This window comes from Callorhinus ursinus, unplaced genomic scaffold (genome assembly GCF_003265705.2).
Source record: "Callorhinus ursinus isolate GAN/ISIS: 27379988/994484 unplaced genomic scaffold, GSC_fseal_2.0 scaffold23, whole genome shotgun sequence".
NCBI classification, from domain to species: Eukaryota; Metazoa; Chordata; class Mammalia; order Carnivora; family Otariidae; genus Callorhinus; species Callorhinus ursinus.
Window position 1 is genome coordinate 983,567 of NW_027397085.1, and position 18,316 is coordinate 1,001,882.

Consider the following 18,316-nt stretch of genomic DNA (forward strand, 5'->3'; position numbering starts at 1 on the left):
GAGTGGAATTTTTACATTTGATCCCGGGGGCTGTTTTCTCCCTCCTAGTTTGGAGCTTCCATGAATGTGGCTTCTGAATTTATAAGCATTTTATTGGTTTCAGATCCTGTTTTCCGTTTATTTATCTTCACTTTGTGGATTATTCAGAGGGAAGAGATTAGAAACGTACCTGGGAAACATCCAACACTAAATGCCTTAATATTAGATTGGGATTTCTTAAATTCCTCATTTATTACTCATTAGAGCTGCTGTATTCCTTTCTAGTATTTTCCCAGGTTCTTGCGACTCCTCCATGGCATTCTTGCTGAAGCCTTACTCTTAGTTATTTCTCTCAAAGCAAGTGAACATTTCTTTATGTTCAGAATCCTAGATCAGGGTTACTTTCTTAGATGTATTCAAGCCAATTTCCCAATTGTTTTTCTCAGAAGTTTACAATTTTTACAGGTGTTGTAAGAAAAATAAATTTTGGAAAAAAGTACCCATAATCCTAACAACAGCAGTTCTTTCCTATTTGTACAGTAATTTACAGTGTTTGACCCCATGAATACCAGTGTTTGCCCGTTTGCACTGTGTGCTTCATATTTGGGGTTTTTTCTCATTTAACAACCAGATTGTCTTTCAAAAATTAAAAAAAAAAAAATGTGTTCCGCCATCCTTTAGACTTGATAGAATTTTTTATGGGATTTACATTTAAACCGTGTATTAACACTTGAAACATAATATTTTCTGAGGCTGATTCATATTGTATTACTACCACCAAAATGTTGTCGTTGTCCCATATAATTGACATAGGTGAATGTAATTTGTGTCAATCATTTAATTCCTCTCAGAGGTAAAAATGAGCTTTCCAGAAAGGATATATAACTTTCAACTGATTGCTTATCTGAATACCTTGTTTAAAGTGTCATAAAGTGTTTAAAGTTTCTGCTCTTTTTCTCAATTTGAATTTTTAACCGAAATTAAAACTCTGGGTCATTAGATCATTTCATTTTTTTAGAATTACTTATTATTATATTTGTCATGTTTAGAAACATTTTTAGAACAATAATAACTTCTAATTAAGTATGCTAGACTTGATTCTGTTTTTTTAAAAAAATACTTTTGTCATGAACTTTGACTTGCCTTTTGTCATTTTTTTTCTTTTCTTTCCATGATTTGCAGTATGTTGGAACTGTCAGCTGTATAATTCTTTTATATGTATGCTTATTGTAGATCTTGACTGTAGTTTTTAGCCATTGAGCTACTTCCCCTGCTACAAGCACTCATTTGGATGGTGAGGCAAAACAAAGAATAGTAATTAACATATTCAGAGGGTCCTAATACCTCGTGTTAGCTGTTGTCTTCTCACGGGTCTTTCTCCAGAATTGCCAGTAAGGAGGAAAAAGTATTCTCTTTTTCTCTGCCTGCTTTCAGCTGAGATTGCTACCAGTTAGTTGTGCATTAGGGAGAAAAGAGGCGGGCCGAAATTGAATTGAGATGTAGCTAATCCACAAAATGGATCTTTAATCCTCTTTGGTATTTGAAATGCCCAGAGTGTTGCCTGGCAGGAAGTAAGCATCAGGAAGTTTCTGTTGGGTTGGATAGATGGATTCATGAACAAGCCTGTCTCGAAAACCACATGGATTTCTCAGAGGGCAGAATTCTAAAAATCTCCATAAAATGTGTTAACTTGAGATTCAGAAGCTCATCCTCCTGCATGTCAAACTGCATTAACTAACCACGATATTAGTAATAACAAAAGTTGTATCGTTTTCTAAGTCGTGAACTGACGTGTGTATATATCACACTTTTGTTTCTAAAGGAAGTAGAGATTCGGAACAAAGACCTGGAGGGACAGCTGTCTGACTTAGAGCAACGTCTGGAGAAAAGTCAGAATGAACAAGAAGCTTTTCGCAATAACCTGAAGACACTCTTAGAAATTCTTGATGGAAAAATATTTGAACTAACAGAATTACGAGACAACTTGGCCAAGCTACTAGAATGCAGCTAAGGAAAGTTAAATTTCAGTGCCAGTTGATTAAAAAATACACTGTCTCTCTTCATAGGACTGTTTGGGCTCTGCATCAAGATCGCACATAAAATTTGAATATCACTCCTCCTCCAGGAGGATGATCTTTTGAAAATTGGAATTGTATATTTCAGTGTAAATTTTAGAATTCAGCTCGTAGCTAGTTGGGGAAAAAAGAGATGAAAAACTTGAACTACAAATTACCTCCATGTATATTATTGGCCATAGTTAACTAGAAAGTTATAAATACACTTAATGCAATCTTTTTTTTTTCTGATATTAGCCAATGGGAGAATTAACAATGTCTGGGTCACATCCCTTTTTTGTGTTCAACACAGTGAAGGTTATCTGCTTTTTAAATTAATTTATTTATGATATCTAAAGCTGTGTTTTGTGCAAAAATTTAGTGATGAAAGCCCTGTCTTCTGTTGTAATCTGAATAATTTCTCAGGATATTTTTGCACTGCTGAGAAGCAGCGCCATTACCGATTAATTCTTGCCAAGAGTGAGAGAGAGCTGCATCTCCAATTGAAACATACTCACTAGACCTGGGTGTATAGAGTTCTTCCCTTTTTTTATACCGGAAGACATTTCACTCGGTGACCACTCTGGTACACTCTGGTGTTCTTGAATCTTGTCTGCTGTATAGTTTACTTTTCCATATTGATTCCATGTATTTATGAGAAGATATCGTCTCCCATTTTATTACACATTTTAAAGCCAACTAACGAAGGCAGCTGAGTCCCTCAGAAATTTTTCTTTTTAAATTTCTAATAAATTTGACACACAGTACTGAAATACAGCAGCCCGTCCTCGACGGTCTGGCCTAGCAATGTTAAGTATATTTACAGAATATGCAGTTACATTTATTTATATATTTTGCAAGAAATCTTTTCTGAATGATCAATGCATTTCAATTTACAACTAATAATGGTTATTGGGGAACTGTTTATTATAGATCATTTTAAGGTGTATAGCAATTTTAAAGGGGATCCATTTCCATCAAACAGCCAATCAGAGGACTATTGGGATTGGAGCCGTGTACTCTGTCTGGGTCTTTACATCAACCACATCTCTAGTCAAACCTCACAAGGCAATATCCTGAACTGTTAACTAGGTGTTTCAAACAGGAATTCAATTCAATAGGCTCTTCTCAATGAACAAGTTTTAATGTTGTTTTGATGTAATTTTAAAAGACTTTTAGCAAACATGCATTTCTTTATATATTTCTTTTAAGAAGCTATTTTAAAAGTAAGCCAAGTGCTGTCTAGTCTGCTTATGGAGTTAGGGATTGCATCAGAGTCCATATATTCTCGCTGTACAATGCCTGTGATGTTGAGGAGGGTTCTTTTTTAAAGTGTATGCTTGAGCACCTGACTCTGTGGAGTCTGCAAATGCACTGACTTTGTTTGTACCCCAAAACGATGGAATTGTTAAGTACAAAATTAAGCTAATGAATCAATTTGTAACCATTTTTTCACTCACAAACAGCAACTCAACACTAGACAATTTTGTTTTATATATGTGTGTGTATGTATGTAAATACATACATCTTAATTTATATTAGAGTGAAAAATAAATGGTTTGTTTCTAAAGTTAGTTTCTAAAGTGAGTTTTCAGGTGTCTCTGAAAAGTTTCTATCAGACACTTAATCATCTATGTGTATTCTATGTGCTATGACATCATGTAAGTTACCTCCATCTATTTTAGGATCTTTTCCTCACCTATTTATTATAGGGAGGGTAACTTAGGTACACAAGCTCAGAGCTGAGATATTTCTCTGATAATTCAGGTAATAAAATTTATTTGATTGATGGAATTTTGAAGTAGATGTGATTTTATCCCTCAGTTTCTGAGTAACAAAGAACACCAGATTTTAATTTAAATAGGGGATTTAACACTAGGGATCAGGGAATTTAGTTACGAAGAGTTAAAAATTAAAAAAACAACAACAGTGTAAGCTGTTGAAATGGTAAGTGAATTATTTTAATGATGTAATAAGATATTTTTAAATTTTGACATCGTTGTCATTTAATGGGAAAATAACTCACCAAAATGTCTCCACTTGAATTGTATTGATAGGTGAGACGTGTGTAATTCAATATATACATATACCCGTACGTATATACAGAAAATTATTTTTAATATTTTCCTACTGATAAATTTAAAATTGGAAATTTTGTGAGTTTTTTCCTCATCCAGTAGGGCCTAATTTTTTTCTTTTTTTAGTGATTTAACAATTTGAGGGCTGCACCTTTAAATTCCCAGAGTGTCATTAGACGTGTACAGTATATGGGATAAGGGTGGACACAAGTGCACATATAAATAAAATCTTAAGACTATTTTAAATATTCATTTATAGTAGAGTATCTAGAAATCATCATCTACAAGTCATAATTAGGTTGTGTGTCTACTGTAGTTTTCTCCACTTCTGTATTATATAAATAAAAGTTTGCCTATTAAAATCTGATTTTTCCCAGAGACAAGTATTATATAATGTATCTATATTTACATCCAACTGTGGTAATATATTTATCAGAAAATGATGCTGGGGACTGTAGCCTGAACATGTGGACTTGAAGTGACACAGACAAGGAGAGCAGAGACCGACCCCATTGTGTATAAGATATTCTCTGATAATTATGAATTCTTGTACAAAAAACAACTGAAAAAAAAAAGGAAAAACAAAAATACAGTTTTTATTTTGAAATACATTTGTTGTTCTCTGGAGAATGTACTTTATCTTTTTTTCCTTCGGTCTTTTCCAGATACTTTTGAAAAAGCATTTAAGTGATGGCAGCATTGCTTAACTTTTACAGGTGCTACTGGATTTCGCATTAGTGTGTCCTGTTGTGAAATCCTGACTTTGACATAAAAGGTTTTATACGTATTTCCCTGCCTGGAAAATTAGTTTTTGTTTCTCCTCTCTCTCCTTCTCTCCGCCTTTCTCTCTCTCTCTCTCTCTCTTTTTCCTCCCTTTCTTTCTGCAGATTAAAAACCGTGCATGAAGTTGCATCCCACTTTGTCCCTCTAGAAGAACTTCAGCACCGTCAGAATGTAAAGTTTTGCTGTCATTGAACTGCTGGAAAGCAGTTAAAGGAAAAGCTTGCAGGGTTTTTTCAAGTGGAAATAAAAGGGACGCTCAAAATTAAAACCACCACCTTTGAAAACTCATTTTCTTGCCCCGTTCAAGTGGACGGTCTTGTGTCACTCGTGCCCTTCCGTGGCTTCGTTTCACTGCGGAGTGTGCAGCTCAGCTACTCTCCTCCTGCAGACCTGATCTGTCTGTTCTGGAATATGAGGCAGGCTGCAGGGAAAATTGGTTGGGTGACAGTGTTGTGTTGACTTTTTTAAGAAATCCTGTTGTTTATTTGGTATCACATGATTTTACCATTCCTGATAGTCTGTGCTTGAAGTCATGAAATAGTCTTCATTGCATTTTTGTCTTCTGTACATTTGGCATTCATGAGGCAAATTAATTTATGGATAATCTAAAGAAAACTTTCAGGTAAGAAGTTAATGACACATTTAAAAAATTTTTTTCGAGTAGGATACTGTGCTCTAATGAGAAGATAATTTTCATGTGAGAGAATATTTTTTAAATAACTAGAAAAGGATCATGTTGGAAAGGAAACAGCTGAATCGTTCACCTGATTTTTAATTGAGAAAGTGCATTTTTTTCCAATGTAAGACTGGACCTTAAATTTTGATGACAGGTTTTTTTTTAATGGGAAACTGATATATATCAACATCACAGAAACACAAGCATCATTAATGAATTAAAGAAATGGTTTTTGGTTAGTAAAATAGCTAACAATTTTATCCAAGGAAAAAAACTCAAAAACTCAGCACCATACTGCCTACTGATTTCTGCTTAGTACACTAGATAGAAAAGAAACACTTTATTTTTACCCAAAACAGGTGACCCAGGAAGAGAAATTGCATCTGGACTAGAATAGGGAAGAGGCCACAAGGTCCCAGTAGATTTCCAGTCAATTCTCTGACCTCCTTAAGGTCCCTCCTGTCCTTTGCATGAAAGGACACATGCCGGTGATGGCAAGAGCCAATCTGGAGGAGAAGAGGGTATTTTTTTGTGGAAGCAGGGCCAGCAGAGAGTGGGTACACGCTCATGTCAGTCTTTATCGAAGGCACTTCAGGCTAGCCAAAGACACCTGTTGCTATCCACTAAACAAGTTGGGATTGCCTTAGTGAATTTTAAAGGTTTTCAGGAGATCTTGTCATTTTGTCTTCTCAGGATTTATGACCTAATATAAGACACCTGACATTTGGAACTCACCATTCTGTGGAATTCTGACCTATTTTTGCCAGTTACTTTCACATCAGATCTACCCAGGGATAGAAATGTTATTCTGCTTTCTCCTAATAACACCAAACTAAGATGATAATGAGTGCCTAACAGATACAAAACTCAGCCCATTTCTGTACCACAGGAAAACATCTTTTGTGGGTATTTTTTTCTATCAACATTCATGGTTTTGTCTTGTTAGCTGTGTTTTATTAACTGTGTTATTATATAGGCATCTCTAGAAGTCCTAGCTGTATGACTCACATATAGGACTTGATTGTTACACCTTAAATGGAATGTTCGTTTCATGAAACATGGCCAGAGAGCAGACCCATTTGGAGGAAATGCTTTCTCAACAACTTCAGTATGAAATGGAACAGAAAGGAGTGTTTGTTGAATCTGCGCTATGTGACAGGCAGTGTACTAACTGACATTTCATTTCTATGTATAGGGGCCCTTGCAGGGGTGTTCCTTTGGAAGGGGGCTGAGGGAAAGGAATGGAAGAGGTCAAATGGTTGCACCTGCTCTGTTGCCACAGCATCAGTCTGGTCATCCAGTACACCAGTCAAAAGGTGGAGATCTTGCTCATGTATCTGGTACAGTTTTTCCCTCCAGCTTGACTGCCTTGCTTCTAGAATTATCTCTGTTAGGGTACTTCTTAACTATTTTATATTTACTCTTCTTGAACTTCTTCCTTCAGCCTCCTTTCGTGTTTATGATGCTTGTTATCGTTCAGTTGCAAATCGTACTTTGCAGGTCATATTTATGCAATGTATTTTAGTCCCAATTTTTTTTGAACTCACAAACTTCAGATAATCCAAGGACAGTGGGTTTCTTACACAGAGTTCCAGTCAATAACATTTAAGTAGGAAATTATTTATAAAGGCCTTGGGAAGACCATTCATCTCTTAAATTCCCGAGTGAAATAAGCTGTAAACCTGTAAAACTAGTCCCCCAGGACTAAACCGTAGTTGAGCAGGATGTGGGTTTTGCAGTCAGCGTTGAGTGACTTTGTGGTCCACTGTGGTTCCATAGAAGGTAAGGCCTCTCCACGTTGATCACGTCATTAGATCAGCTGCAGAAGTATCTCATGGCCTGATCTTTAGATAGGCGATACCCCTCTTCTGGGTGGAATCATACAATATTTGTCTTTTTGTGTCTGGCTTATTTCTCTTAGCATAATGTTTTCAAGGTTTATCTGTATTGCAGCATATATCAGAATTTCATTCCTCTTCATTGCTGAATGATATTCCATTGTATGGATGTACCACATTTTATTTATCAGTTCATTTGTTGATGGACTCCAGAGTCATTTCTCCCTTTTGGCAGTTGTGAATAATTTTTCAGTGATCCTTCATGGACAGGTATTTTATGGGCCCTGCTTTCATTTATTTGAGGATATACCCACGAGTGGAATTGCTGGATCATATGGTAATTTTATGTTTAACTTTTTGAGGAAGGATTGGGTTTCAATTGGGTTAATTTAAAAGAGCAGAATGCCGTCTCACTAGGAATCCAGTTGTGGGGCCAGTGTTTTGTTAACAGACCTGTAAGCGATCCAAGGGCATCTAATAGATCTTAGGCCTTTTCCTCTCTTACCTAAAATATTTATTGAGCACAAGCCATGTCCCAGATGCCATTTTGCAGTAGAGACCGGAGAGCGAAGCTTATAATCTAGTTTGGGTACAGATGGTTACTTCACAGTACATAAATGCTATCCTAGAAGAGGACGCTAGAATGAGGGAGCCCAAAGGGAAGAGGAGTGTTTCAAGTCTTTCCCAGAAGAGTGAAGAGCTTGCTGGCTGAAGAAGGGGTGAAATTTCAGAGAATTGTGGAGAGTGTGTCACGTGCAAGGGTCCGGGGGGATGAAAGCATTGAGACATTTAGAAAATCAGGGTGGGTGAGCGCCCTGAAACATAGGCTATTAGGGAAGAGTATAGCAAAAGATGGCGATAGAGAAGTAGGCAAAGGGTAGGTCAATAAAGTCTTGTTAAGTCATACGGAAGATTTGGGTTTTATTCTGAAGGGAATGCAGAGATAGTGAAGTTTTTTTGTTCAGGAGTGACTTAATAAAAAGTGTGTTCTGTAAGTCTAGTAGTTATGCAAATCATGGCAGTCTCTCTTAAAAAGGCTGCCTTATGGCAGTGACACTGGAAATGGAGAAAGTGGAATGGATTCAGAGGGTATTTAGGGGGTAGAATCAGTAGGACTTCTTGGCTAATGTAGATGGCAAGGAAAAGAATGCAGGATAACGCCTAGATCCCTTGAGCTGGCCAGCCAGATGAACGATCCCATTTACTGAGAGTGAATCCAAGATGGGAAAGGGCTTAGTTTGGGTGTAGGTGAGGAAGAAGGACAAAACAAGATGAAGGAGGGAGGAGTTACTTTTTAAGTTTTGAGTTTAAGGTGCCTCTGGAATAGGCAAATGGAGATGTGAGCTAGATGGAGCTTAGGAGAAAAATGGGAGCTGGAGATCGATATTTGGGAGCTGTCAGCATATGTAATGGTAATGGAAGGCATGAGAATGAGAACACGAGATGAAAATGTCACTTGGGGTCAGGTGCAGCACCGGAGTATGTGAAAGAGATGGAACGGCCACGAGGGATGAGTGGGTAGCTGAAGGGTAGGGACTCCTGGAAGCCTAGAAGAGTTTCAAAGAGCCAGATTCCACACAACACAAATAAATCTACAAATGAACTCATGTCTTAAGGCATTGATATTCAAACTGTGTTGAGACCTTTTGTTAATGTGTAGTTTTAAAATACATTTTAACTGGAAAAATTAAAAACCAATCTCAAATTTATGTTGCTTTCTAACATTTTAAACCATTAAAATCCAGCAAACGTGAGTTCCAGGTAAAGCGTTTTTGTACAGATGCCACAATAGGCCATGTCTGGTAAACTGAAGAGCATCTTGTTATTTCAAGGTGAGTTGTTAAAGAACTCCATTTCTTACTGTGAATTAGGACTTTCTCAATCCTTTGAGACGGAACCACGAAATACAGAAATCGGGTCTTCTACACAAGCTAAGTTCTGTCTTCCATAAACCCAGTCTCAAATGTTTGTTGTTTCTGAAAATAACTTCACTCTTCTTACTGACTTATTGATGAAATTAAATGTCACATACCATCCTTTCTGTTAATGTGTTGGTTTTCCGTGTAGCTGTCATTTCTAGAAGGTTGCAGGGCCACAGATAAAAGGAGGTTGACACTTTCCTAGCAGAACTTGGCTTATTTTTCTGTGGCTCACCTGCCTCTCCACAAAGTCAAGTTCTAGGGGCTTAAATGTATTTCCTGTATCTTTTTAAATGTATTATTTTGATACTTGACCCATCACTAGGACCAGGTGATTTTGTGTTGGCATTACTGTGGGAAGTTTAGAGAGTTAACATTTATGTGATCTTAAATGATCTTTACTCTTTCTCGTATTGATTCGTAAATAACTATACAAATTATCTCTGGTAGAAATGATCTTGAGCAATGACAACAACAACAAAAATACTCTTTGTATTTGGTTTTAGACTGCTGTATGGTATTTGATTTTTATTTCTCGTTTAAGTTAAAATTAGCTTGAATTCCTTGAGTAGACACAACGTGCACTACTTAGGCAACAAATTAGAACATGTTAAACATTCCAGGAAGAAAAGAGGAGCTACTGGTTTTCAAATTTGGCACCAAATAACCCATAAAATTTGCAAATCACTTGTGAATTGTCAAATAAACTCTTTTAAACCACTTTTGTTCATATTTTTCTATTTAGTGATTAAGCTTGGTCTCATTTAGCAGAGCCTTTATTTTAGAGTATACTGTGTGCACTGAAATCCTGTATTATATGTAAAAATAGAAAATACAGAATTTCATGGGCTCATGGCCATCTCAATAGTTCACAACAAATTTTCACAACAGTGCCATGACCTAAATGTTATTGTTATCCCCATTTTATAGATTTTATAGAGTCTGAGATTCAGCAAGATTAAGTGATCGACCAAGACAGAGGCCACCAAGAAGACAGGCCCCGTGCCTGCTAATCCTGTGCCCTTCCCACTCCATCATGCCTGAACTGCGAACTGCAGACCTTTTTTAATAAGACAGGTACAAAAGTTTATCAGTTCCCAATATTTAACAACCTGTCACTTAGAAAATTTGTTCGTTTTCCATTTCACAATGGTATAACATCTTTGAATATTTATCTCCCTGCTCTTTTTTAGAAAAAAAAAACAAGTTTATGCTACTCATTCATAGGTGCTTTCCTTTTGCAAACATTCTTAATAGTACGGATAGAAAAGTCACCCTTGATCTTGCAGTTCCATCCCTAGAATTTATGTCCTTTCGGCATATTTATATGCATTTATACTTAATATTTATGTGCTTATAGAAATAGCTAATTGTTTTGGGAGGAGGGAGTACATAAATTCTATTATCAGTGTGTCTTGTTCTATAATTTGCTGTTTTTTTACTTAATCTCTTGGGGAGCTCTGTCCAAATCAGTACATAGTTTTTAACTCCTTCAGAGTGTTCCATTCTATGGATGTATTACACTTAGTTTAAGCATTTCTGTATTGTTTCTTTCCTTTTTCATGCTACCCTCTTCTGACCTTGAGGCTACTTTGTTAAGCACAGTATTAGGGATATTCAAGATTGATTAGTACCCAGTTGCCAAAGGCCCCCACAAGGCCTTTTATATCCCCAATGAAAATGAACTCTAGATGAATAAATTTCTGTGAAAACTTAAAACTCAAAAAAAAATGTTTTAACTGGTCTTGATAAATTCTTTCTAAATAACTACAAGCAACACCTAGCAACGTGCTTTGAACGTAGTAGTCACTCAATAAATGTGTGGAATGACCGACCGGCTTACTGCCGTAGAAAAGAGAGGATGCCTGATGTAAGTTGTAACCTCTGCTGAGTGACTTGGGCCACCAAATGTTACACAGTACCACCATCTGCGTCTGCCTGAGGACCAGCAGGGGTGTGTGGCAGTTTAAAATGCAAAAGTGCTGTGCTTTGTGGCCCTCAAAGTGGTCAGGAAGGAGACAGGACTAAAAGGGAAAAGACAAATAGGAAGATACTTAAAACTGTGGTATTTCCAGACAATGCCTCCCTCTTAGGCCAGTAGCCTTTTGCCCTCTTAATGGTGGCTTAGCTTCTGGTAGCATCCCCTGCCAGTTGGCTGTTGATTCAAACATTTTGTGAGCACCTACAATATCACAAGGGACGGAGCTAAGCACTGAGAATGGAAAGGTGGTGATACACAGTCCCTACCCCCAAGAAGCTCATAGTCTGATGAAGGAGGCAGGCACATTAACTAGTAGGAACAGTAAGACAGTGATACTCTGGACAGAGTCATAGCTTCTGGCGAACAAGGCGGAGGAGGGAGTTAGCCAGTGTCACTGAGGAGGTGGCGTCTGAGTGAAGACATAAAAGATGAGATGTCCACTTTGACGAAGATTCAGGTGGATGGTGGAAAGCCTAGGGGCAAGGGTACATCACAAAGAGCCACACGCTCAAATTCAGTCTAACACCCTGGCAGACCCATCCGTGGCTTAGCTGGGGTCCAGAGCAGACGAGGTGGGCGGATTCCAGACTGCGACTTGTCTCGGGTCCTTGGCTGTTCTGACTTTCCCTCAAGGCAGTGGACAGCTGCTGAAACCTTGGAGGGGGGAAGTATCATGACTAGATTTACACCTTGAGAGCAAGTAAATCACTCTGGCCACAGTGTCAAGAATAAATACAAGACCATGTGAGTGATGGAGGTGTTAACTAACCTCATTGTGGCCATCATTTCATAATAAATACATGTATCAAACCATCACATTGCACACCTTGAACTTACACAATGTTATATGTAATTATATGTCAATAAAGCTGGGGAAATGGATTAAAGAAAGGTTCTGCAAGACCAGATTCAGCATTCGAGAGGACTTTTTTTTTTTTAATTGTAGCAATCCAGGTAAGAGACAAATAAAAACTGGCAATGATGCCAGAAAACGCTGAACTGAATATGAGAGAGACTCCAGAGGTATCTGATGGCAAGATATTTTGAAATTCTAAATTTCTGCTTCTTTTGTGGTATTTATTGCTTCCTTTCCCCTCCTCCCACCCCCAGTTCAGGCAACAGCAAAAACCTTCTATTCCCTGGCCCTCAGGATTGGGTTGGTACTGCAGTCACGAGAGTCCGTCCTCTACTTTTGAATTTCTGCACTCCAGTGAGACTGAAAGGAAAGAGAGCCCTCTCATGCGACTCGGCGGAGGGATGGAGGGGAAACAACAGGGCGGCAAGCACCACTAAGAAGGGGCCCTGAGGGCTGTTCCCTCCCCCCAACACACTGGCCTTAGATTAGAGGTTGGGGGACAACTAAGTGCCCCCCCGACAGGGTGGAGGATTGAAGACCCATGCCTCAGTTTCCAGGCTTTGCCTACAGAAGAATCCCCCTGGGCCAGGATGATGGAGCAGCCGCTGAGAACAAATAATGGTGTGGTGTGGCAGCTAGGAGGGTCCCCAACAATTTTTTTGGTGCCCCAAAGGGCATACATAGGGAAACATCTGAAAAGCTTCCCTGGCCCACCCTCAGCAGGTGCAGAAGCAGCTGACAAGCCAGTGAATTGGGATAGAGGGTCATCTCGATCTGGGACCAAAGACCAGGTGGACATCACCGTGGATGCTGGTGCAGAAAGCTCTCTGAGTCCATGCCAGCCTCAGCAGATCCACACTCAGTAGTGGATCAACACTCAGAACCCAGCCGTCTTCCCAGCCCCCTCCATACTTGGACACTCTGTGGAACTTACTTGTAATCTGAGGAAGGAGGTGGTAGAAGGGAAACCTTCAGTGGCTGCTTTTATCTGGAGATGACAAGAACAATGCTTCTGCTGCCAGGCAGAATGTATTTTAGAACAAAATTGAGAACAAATTTCTTTGCACATCCTACTTGTGGCCTGGGAACACAGACCCATTACCAGCAGACACTGCAGGATTTGGCAAGTGTCTGGAGGGCTGCTAGGTTTCCAGATTTGGTGTAAGAAGGATAAGTTCTGTTGTGGACATAGTGAGTTGGAAGTACTTCCCCAGCATGTAGGCTGGAGAAATAAATCGGGAAGTTACCAGAAAACAGGCTGTTGGTGAAGCCATAGGCAAATGAACTCAATAGAGGGTAAAGAGAACAGGCCCGGAGGTCTAGAAAGCCCTGACATTTAGAAGGGTATGCAGAGAAAACAAAGGGAAGAGCCTATGAAGAATTGCCCAAAGTGACCTAGAGAAGAACTAGCAGGTGACACCGCATAATCAAATTGATAGCTATTTAATTTTATACTGAATGGGATCCAGCCCTAACATAGTTCCCGGTTGTAAACTAAAATTCTTTGTGACATCTCTTCTCCTTATTGACCAGGACATCTGCCTCATCTCCAGACTTGAGGCCATGTTCTGGTTGCCTGAGGATTTTGGGATTCTGACTACCAGGGCCCAATTTAACCTTACTTAGCTCCATAGTGTTCCTGCAAGGTAGATGGAAGTTCATGTGCACAGGGAACACTGCTGCAGGTTATGTCAATGTGCTACTGGGGTCTTGGGGGGTTTTTTGTTGTTGGTTGGGTTTTTTTTTTTCTGCTTTTGGTTTTGTTTTGTTTTTAGCTATATAACCCACTTTTTCAAGAAAAGATCTCCATCACAAATTGTTTTCAGAGATTAAGACTAAATAAATTTGTTTTTTCGGGCCTGTGCTGCTTATTTCTGGGCAATGACAACTACATAAATCCATCATTCCCTTATCACCCTGGCTGCTAGGAAGCTCAAGACCAAGTTTTAGGCTTAATTGCTATTGTGTTCCTCAGCTAGGAGTTCTTAGAATTCTAGGTTTTTTTCCCTTCCTTTTGGTCCTTATTTTTTTTCCTCTTCTGACTTTTTTAGAAATATATTAGAGAGAGAGTGAGAGAGAGCACAAGCATGGGGAGAGGGAGAAGCAGACTCCCTGCTGAGCAGGGATCCTGATGCAGGGCTCGATCCCAGGACCTGAGATCATGACCTGAGCCAAAGGCAAACAACCGACTGAGCAACCCAGGACACCCCTCCTGTTCCTATTTTTTGGTCAGTAGTTTGGTCTTGTACTGGTCTGATGGTACCTATATTTTTATAATAAGTTACCTCAACTCTTGTGAGTTTGGCAAGGAACAGAATAATTAAAAAACAAAGGATATGTCATCATTTTATAGTTTTTTTTTAACCTGTATCTCTAAAGCTGGTCGTTGGTCTATGGTAGTAACTGCTGTTGTCATTTTAGTTATAGAGTTCATTCTGATGAATAATTCAGAGAAGCTTCCCCCACACCACACCCCGGTAGTCAACCCATATATCAACAACAGTAGCAAAAATGAAACATTTGATTGCTTGATGATACAGGGCATTTAAGGAAACAAGGGAACCCTAGTGAAGTGACATCAGCAAGCTTTCCCCTTCTTCCTCTCTTAGCTCTGCTTATCTATCATGCCATGTTGGTTAGAAATGTGGCCAGTAATCTTTTAAGTCATTAGTATAAAATTTGTCTTCTCCAAATCCCATGTGAGAGCTGATAACAAGCTTCTTACTCTGCCTGCTGAAGTATCATGGGCAAGAACTCAACAAAAATAAATAATAGGGGCGCCTGGGTGGCTCAGTCGTTAAGCGTCTGCCTTCAGCTCAGGTCATGATCCCAGGATCCTGGGATCGAGCCCCGCATCAGGCTCCCTGCTCAGCGGTAAGCCTGCTTCTCCCCCTCCCACTCCCCCTGCTTTGTTCCCTCTCTCACTGTCTCTCTCTCTCTCTCTCTCTCTCTCTCTCTCTCTCCCTGTAAAATAAATAAATAAAATCTTTAAAAAATAAATAAATGATGTGTTCCCCTGTACTGTACTTGGTTTATGACTTTGGACATGATTTTACTAGCCACATCTTTGGGACTATCACATCTTCTTTAGGAGCCAAGATCAACTTTTGCCATCATCAGCCAGGAAGACACAAGTCTTCCCTTCAAGGTAGAGTGAACTACTGAATTGGACTTCGTTCAGAACAAAAATATCCCCCAAGAGCTCTGCCAGAGATTGCCCCCTGGGCCAGAGGTAGCCTCCTTCAGAGAGCGAAGCACACACCATGTGATCTTCCTTTCCTCACCTGGCTACAAAACTAATCATAGAGCCACACTTAACCAGGTTAGAATGGAGTTACCAATCACCATTGCTTTAATTCTCACAATTTAGATGGCCCCGTGCCACCTGATTTGAAAGTTGGATGAAACTCTCCTTTAAATAAAACTTTCATTGCAGTATTTAATGTGGCCTTCCGTCTTCAGCCCATGCCTGCTAAATACTCACTTGGATTCCAAAAAAATAAAAAATAAAGTCTAAACTCTCCGTTTGATGATTTGTTCATCAAACCAAAATGTCTCAAACCTATAATTCTAGTTTTGATTTCCCAGTTGATTTCATCCTACTTGGAAGAGCAATAGCTACAGGGGAGAAGAACAGGAACTTTTATTAACCACAAAGCATGTATAAGGTCCAGTGTTGGTCCTCACAACAGTCCTAGAGAAAATGGATAAGCTCCCAGAGACTCCAGGAAACCAGTGGTTACCCGACGCCATATAACTAATAAAAGATGGAATCCAGTTTGAAGTCAAATGGGCTTAGCTCCTATTTTTCTCTAAGAGGCATATTTTTCTGGGCCAACCTCAGCCATGAGAGACAGAAATATCATGGAAAAAATAGTTGACTGCTCACTTAAAAGGCTGTAACAAGATTGGAGCCACAGGGCTGTTGCTGGAGACCATGATTCATTCATTCCTTTCTGTTGCCTGGCTTATTATCTGGTCCCAAGACTGCTATAACTTTAGGGATAAAAAAAAAAGAGCTGAGCCCATGCAATAGTCACACCTCTGATTCCTGAGATGCCTACTTCACACATAATGGGGGAAATACCTGCAAGAAAGTTGCATGTAATCATCGAACCACATTGGGAGTACAATCTCCCACAGTGCCAAGGTAGGCTAATTCACGTGGACTCAGGAACCTCAGGGAGAGGTTTTAGAAAACCAGACCCTGGGGTTCTGGAAGCTAAAAGTGTTGGCAGTAATGAAAGTACTTGATACTCCTGTTCCGGAGTACTCCCATTCCTGTCTCTGGAAGGAGTCCGAGATTTGCTGGAATCGGATCACATAAAGATGGGGTCATTAGTGATAACGGTGATGACACACCCCCATTACTCCCCCTAGAGAACCTTCTCAGCCTTCCCCATACACATTCTCCTGTAAAGAACTCCCTTCCACTTTGGCTTTGCTGGGATCCCCAGATTTCAAAATGAAGATTTTGGGTCTATCCTGTCTCAGGACTGAGAGAGTTTTTGTTGCAGTCTGGGAGCTGGCAGCCTAACTTGAGGGCCAGAGCACGGATGGATTCCTTAAAAACATGCCATGTGGAGCAGGTAGGAAAACTACCGAACTGCTTCTGAGATTCCCCTTAATCTTCAAGCTGTAAAACCAATAGCAATAATGGTGGGACTTTTGTTTTCTCTGAAGAGCCTAGGCTTGCTTTGAGAAAACTGAAAAAATTGTAAATGTGGTAAAGATAACATTTGCAATAAGCTTTTATTTCTTCTTTATTATTTGGTTCAAAGAATTTTAAAATTTCACTCCAATTCTTTTTACTTTATGAAAAACAGTCACCAAGAAACACTTGACCAATATATTCTTTTCGTATAACAAATTCTCTTCTCAAGCTGTTTTTTCTGAGATGAATAGAAATAATTTTATTTATTGTTGGGTTATGGTCACGTTCTTTCCAGTGACATTTTTCCTTTAAATATGGAATTTCCGACCTACCTGACTGTAACGCTTAAAATGTCCTGCATCTAGTACTGTTCCATCTAAAATAAGATTGGCTGTTACTGCTAGAGATGATTTTATAAAACTCCTTCTAAGAATCGTGCATAATAGTATTGACAATAAAAAGCAAACATGAATTGATTTTTTAATTAGAATTTTGTTGGGATTATGTTTTAGATTAAGAAAGAAATGTGGTCAATGACTTTATTCCACTTTTATTGCAAACGAGAATGAAAAAGGGAGCAAATATTTCCACACTGGATTCATGAATGAATTCAAGCAAACTTTGTTACGAGTAGTTTTATATTTGGCAAAGGTGTGAGACTGTGCCCATACCGGTGCTGATTTACTCCTCCTCCAAAGAGACCGGTCGTTTTGAGCGGGCAGTGTTGGTCCCAGCAGAAGTATCTGCTCGTGTCTCTTAAGTCCCAGGGACTTCAGGGATTTTGTTTTTAAAGATTTTGGTTTTTTTTTTAAAGAATTTTGAGAGTGAGTGAGTGAGAGAGAGAGAACTGTTGGGGGAAGGGCAGAGGGAGAGGGAGAAGTAGACTCCCCACTGAGCAGGGAACCCAACTCGAAGCTTGATCCCCAGACTCCAGGATCATTACCTGAGCCGAAGGCAGACGCTTAACCGACTGGGCTACCCAGGTGCCCCACTTCAGGGGTTTTGACAGAAGTTTATGCTAAACACTGTTTTTCCCCCACTAGATTCTAAGTAGAGAAAATATGTCATCCAATGTAAATGATGATTAGATCGTTTCTAATTGACAGTCCATAAGCATAACAATGTGAGCCAGCCCCCAGAGCTGTGCAGCTCTTCTTGACATTTCCTTCCATGAAAAACCCTGTGCACTTGTGTTTGCCATGTACTGTTCTTGGCACTTGTGACCTGCCAAAATCGATAGCATGCCTCACAGCTCTGTTTTTGGATGGTCCCTTTATCTCCCTAGGCCCCAAGTTCCCCCTCTGCAAATGAGGAAGATGATCTATAACTTGTTCCAACCTCTTCTTCCATCTCTAGAATATCCAATACATTAAGAGAAGGACTGAGTTGGGGCGCCTGGGTGGCTCAGTTGGTTAAGCGTCTGCCTTTGGCTCAGGTCAGGATTCCAGGGTCCTGGAATCGAGTCCCGTGTCGGGCTCCCTGCTCAGCATGGGGGAGG

The 18,316-nt window shown here is 39.5% G+C and overlaps 1 protein-coding gene across 1 annotated transcript in view; it reads left to right on the plus strand.

Moving 5' to 3' along the window:
• Nucleotides 1–5,064, plus strand: part of HOMER1 (homer scaffold protein 1) — a 130,649-nt gene extending 125,585 nt beyond the window's left edge. Inside the window, exon 9 of the mRNA XM_025892587.2 lies at nucleotides 1,802–5,064. Coding sequence (XP_025748372.1) covers nucleotides 1,802–1,990 — 189 coding nt within the window. The 3' untranslated portion in view covers nucleotides 1,991–5,064. The remainder of the gene's footprint in view (nucleotides 1–1,801) is intronic.
• The last annotated feature ends 13,252 nt before the right edge of the window (nucleotides 5,065–18,316 follow it).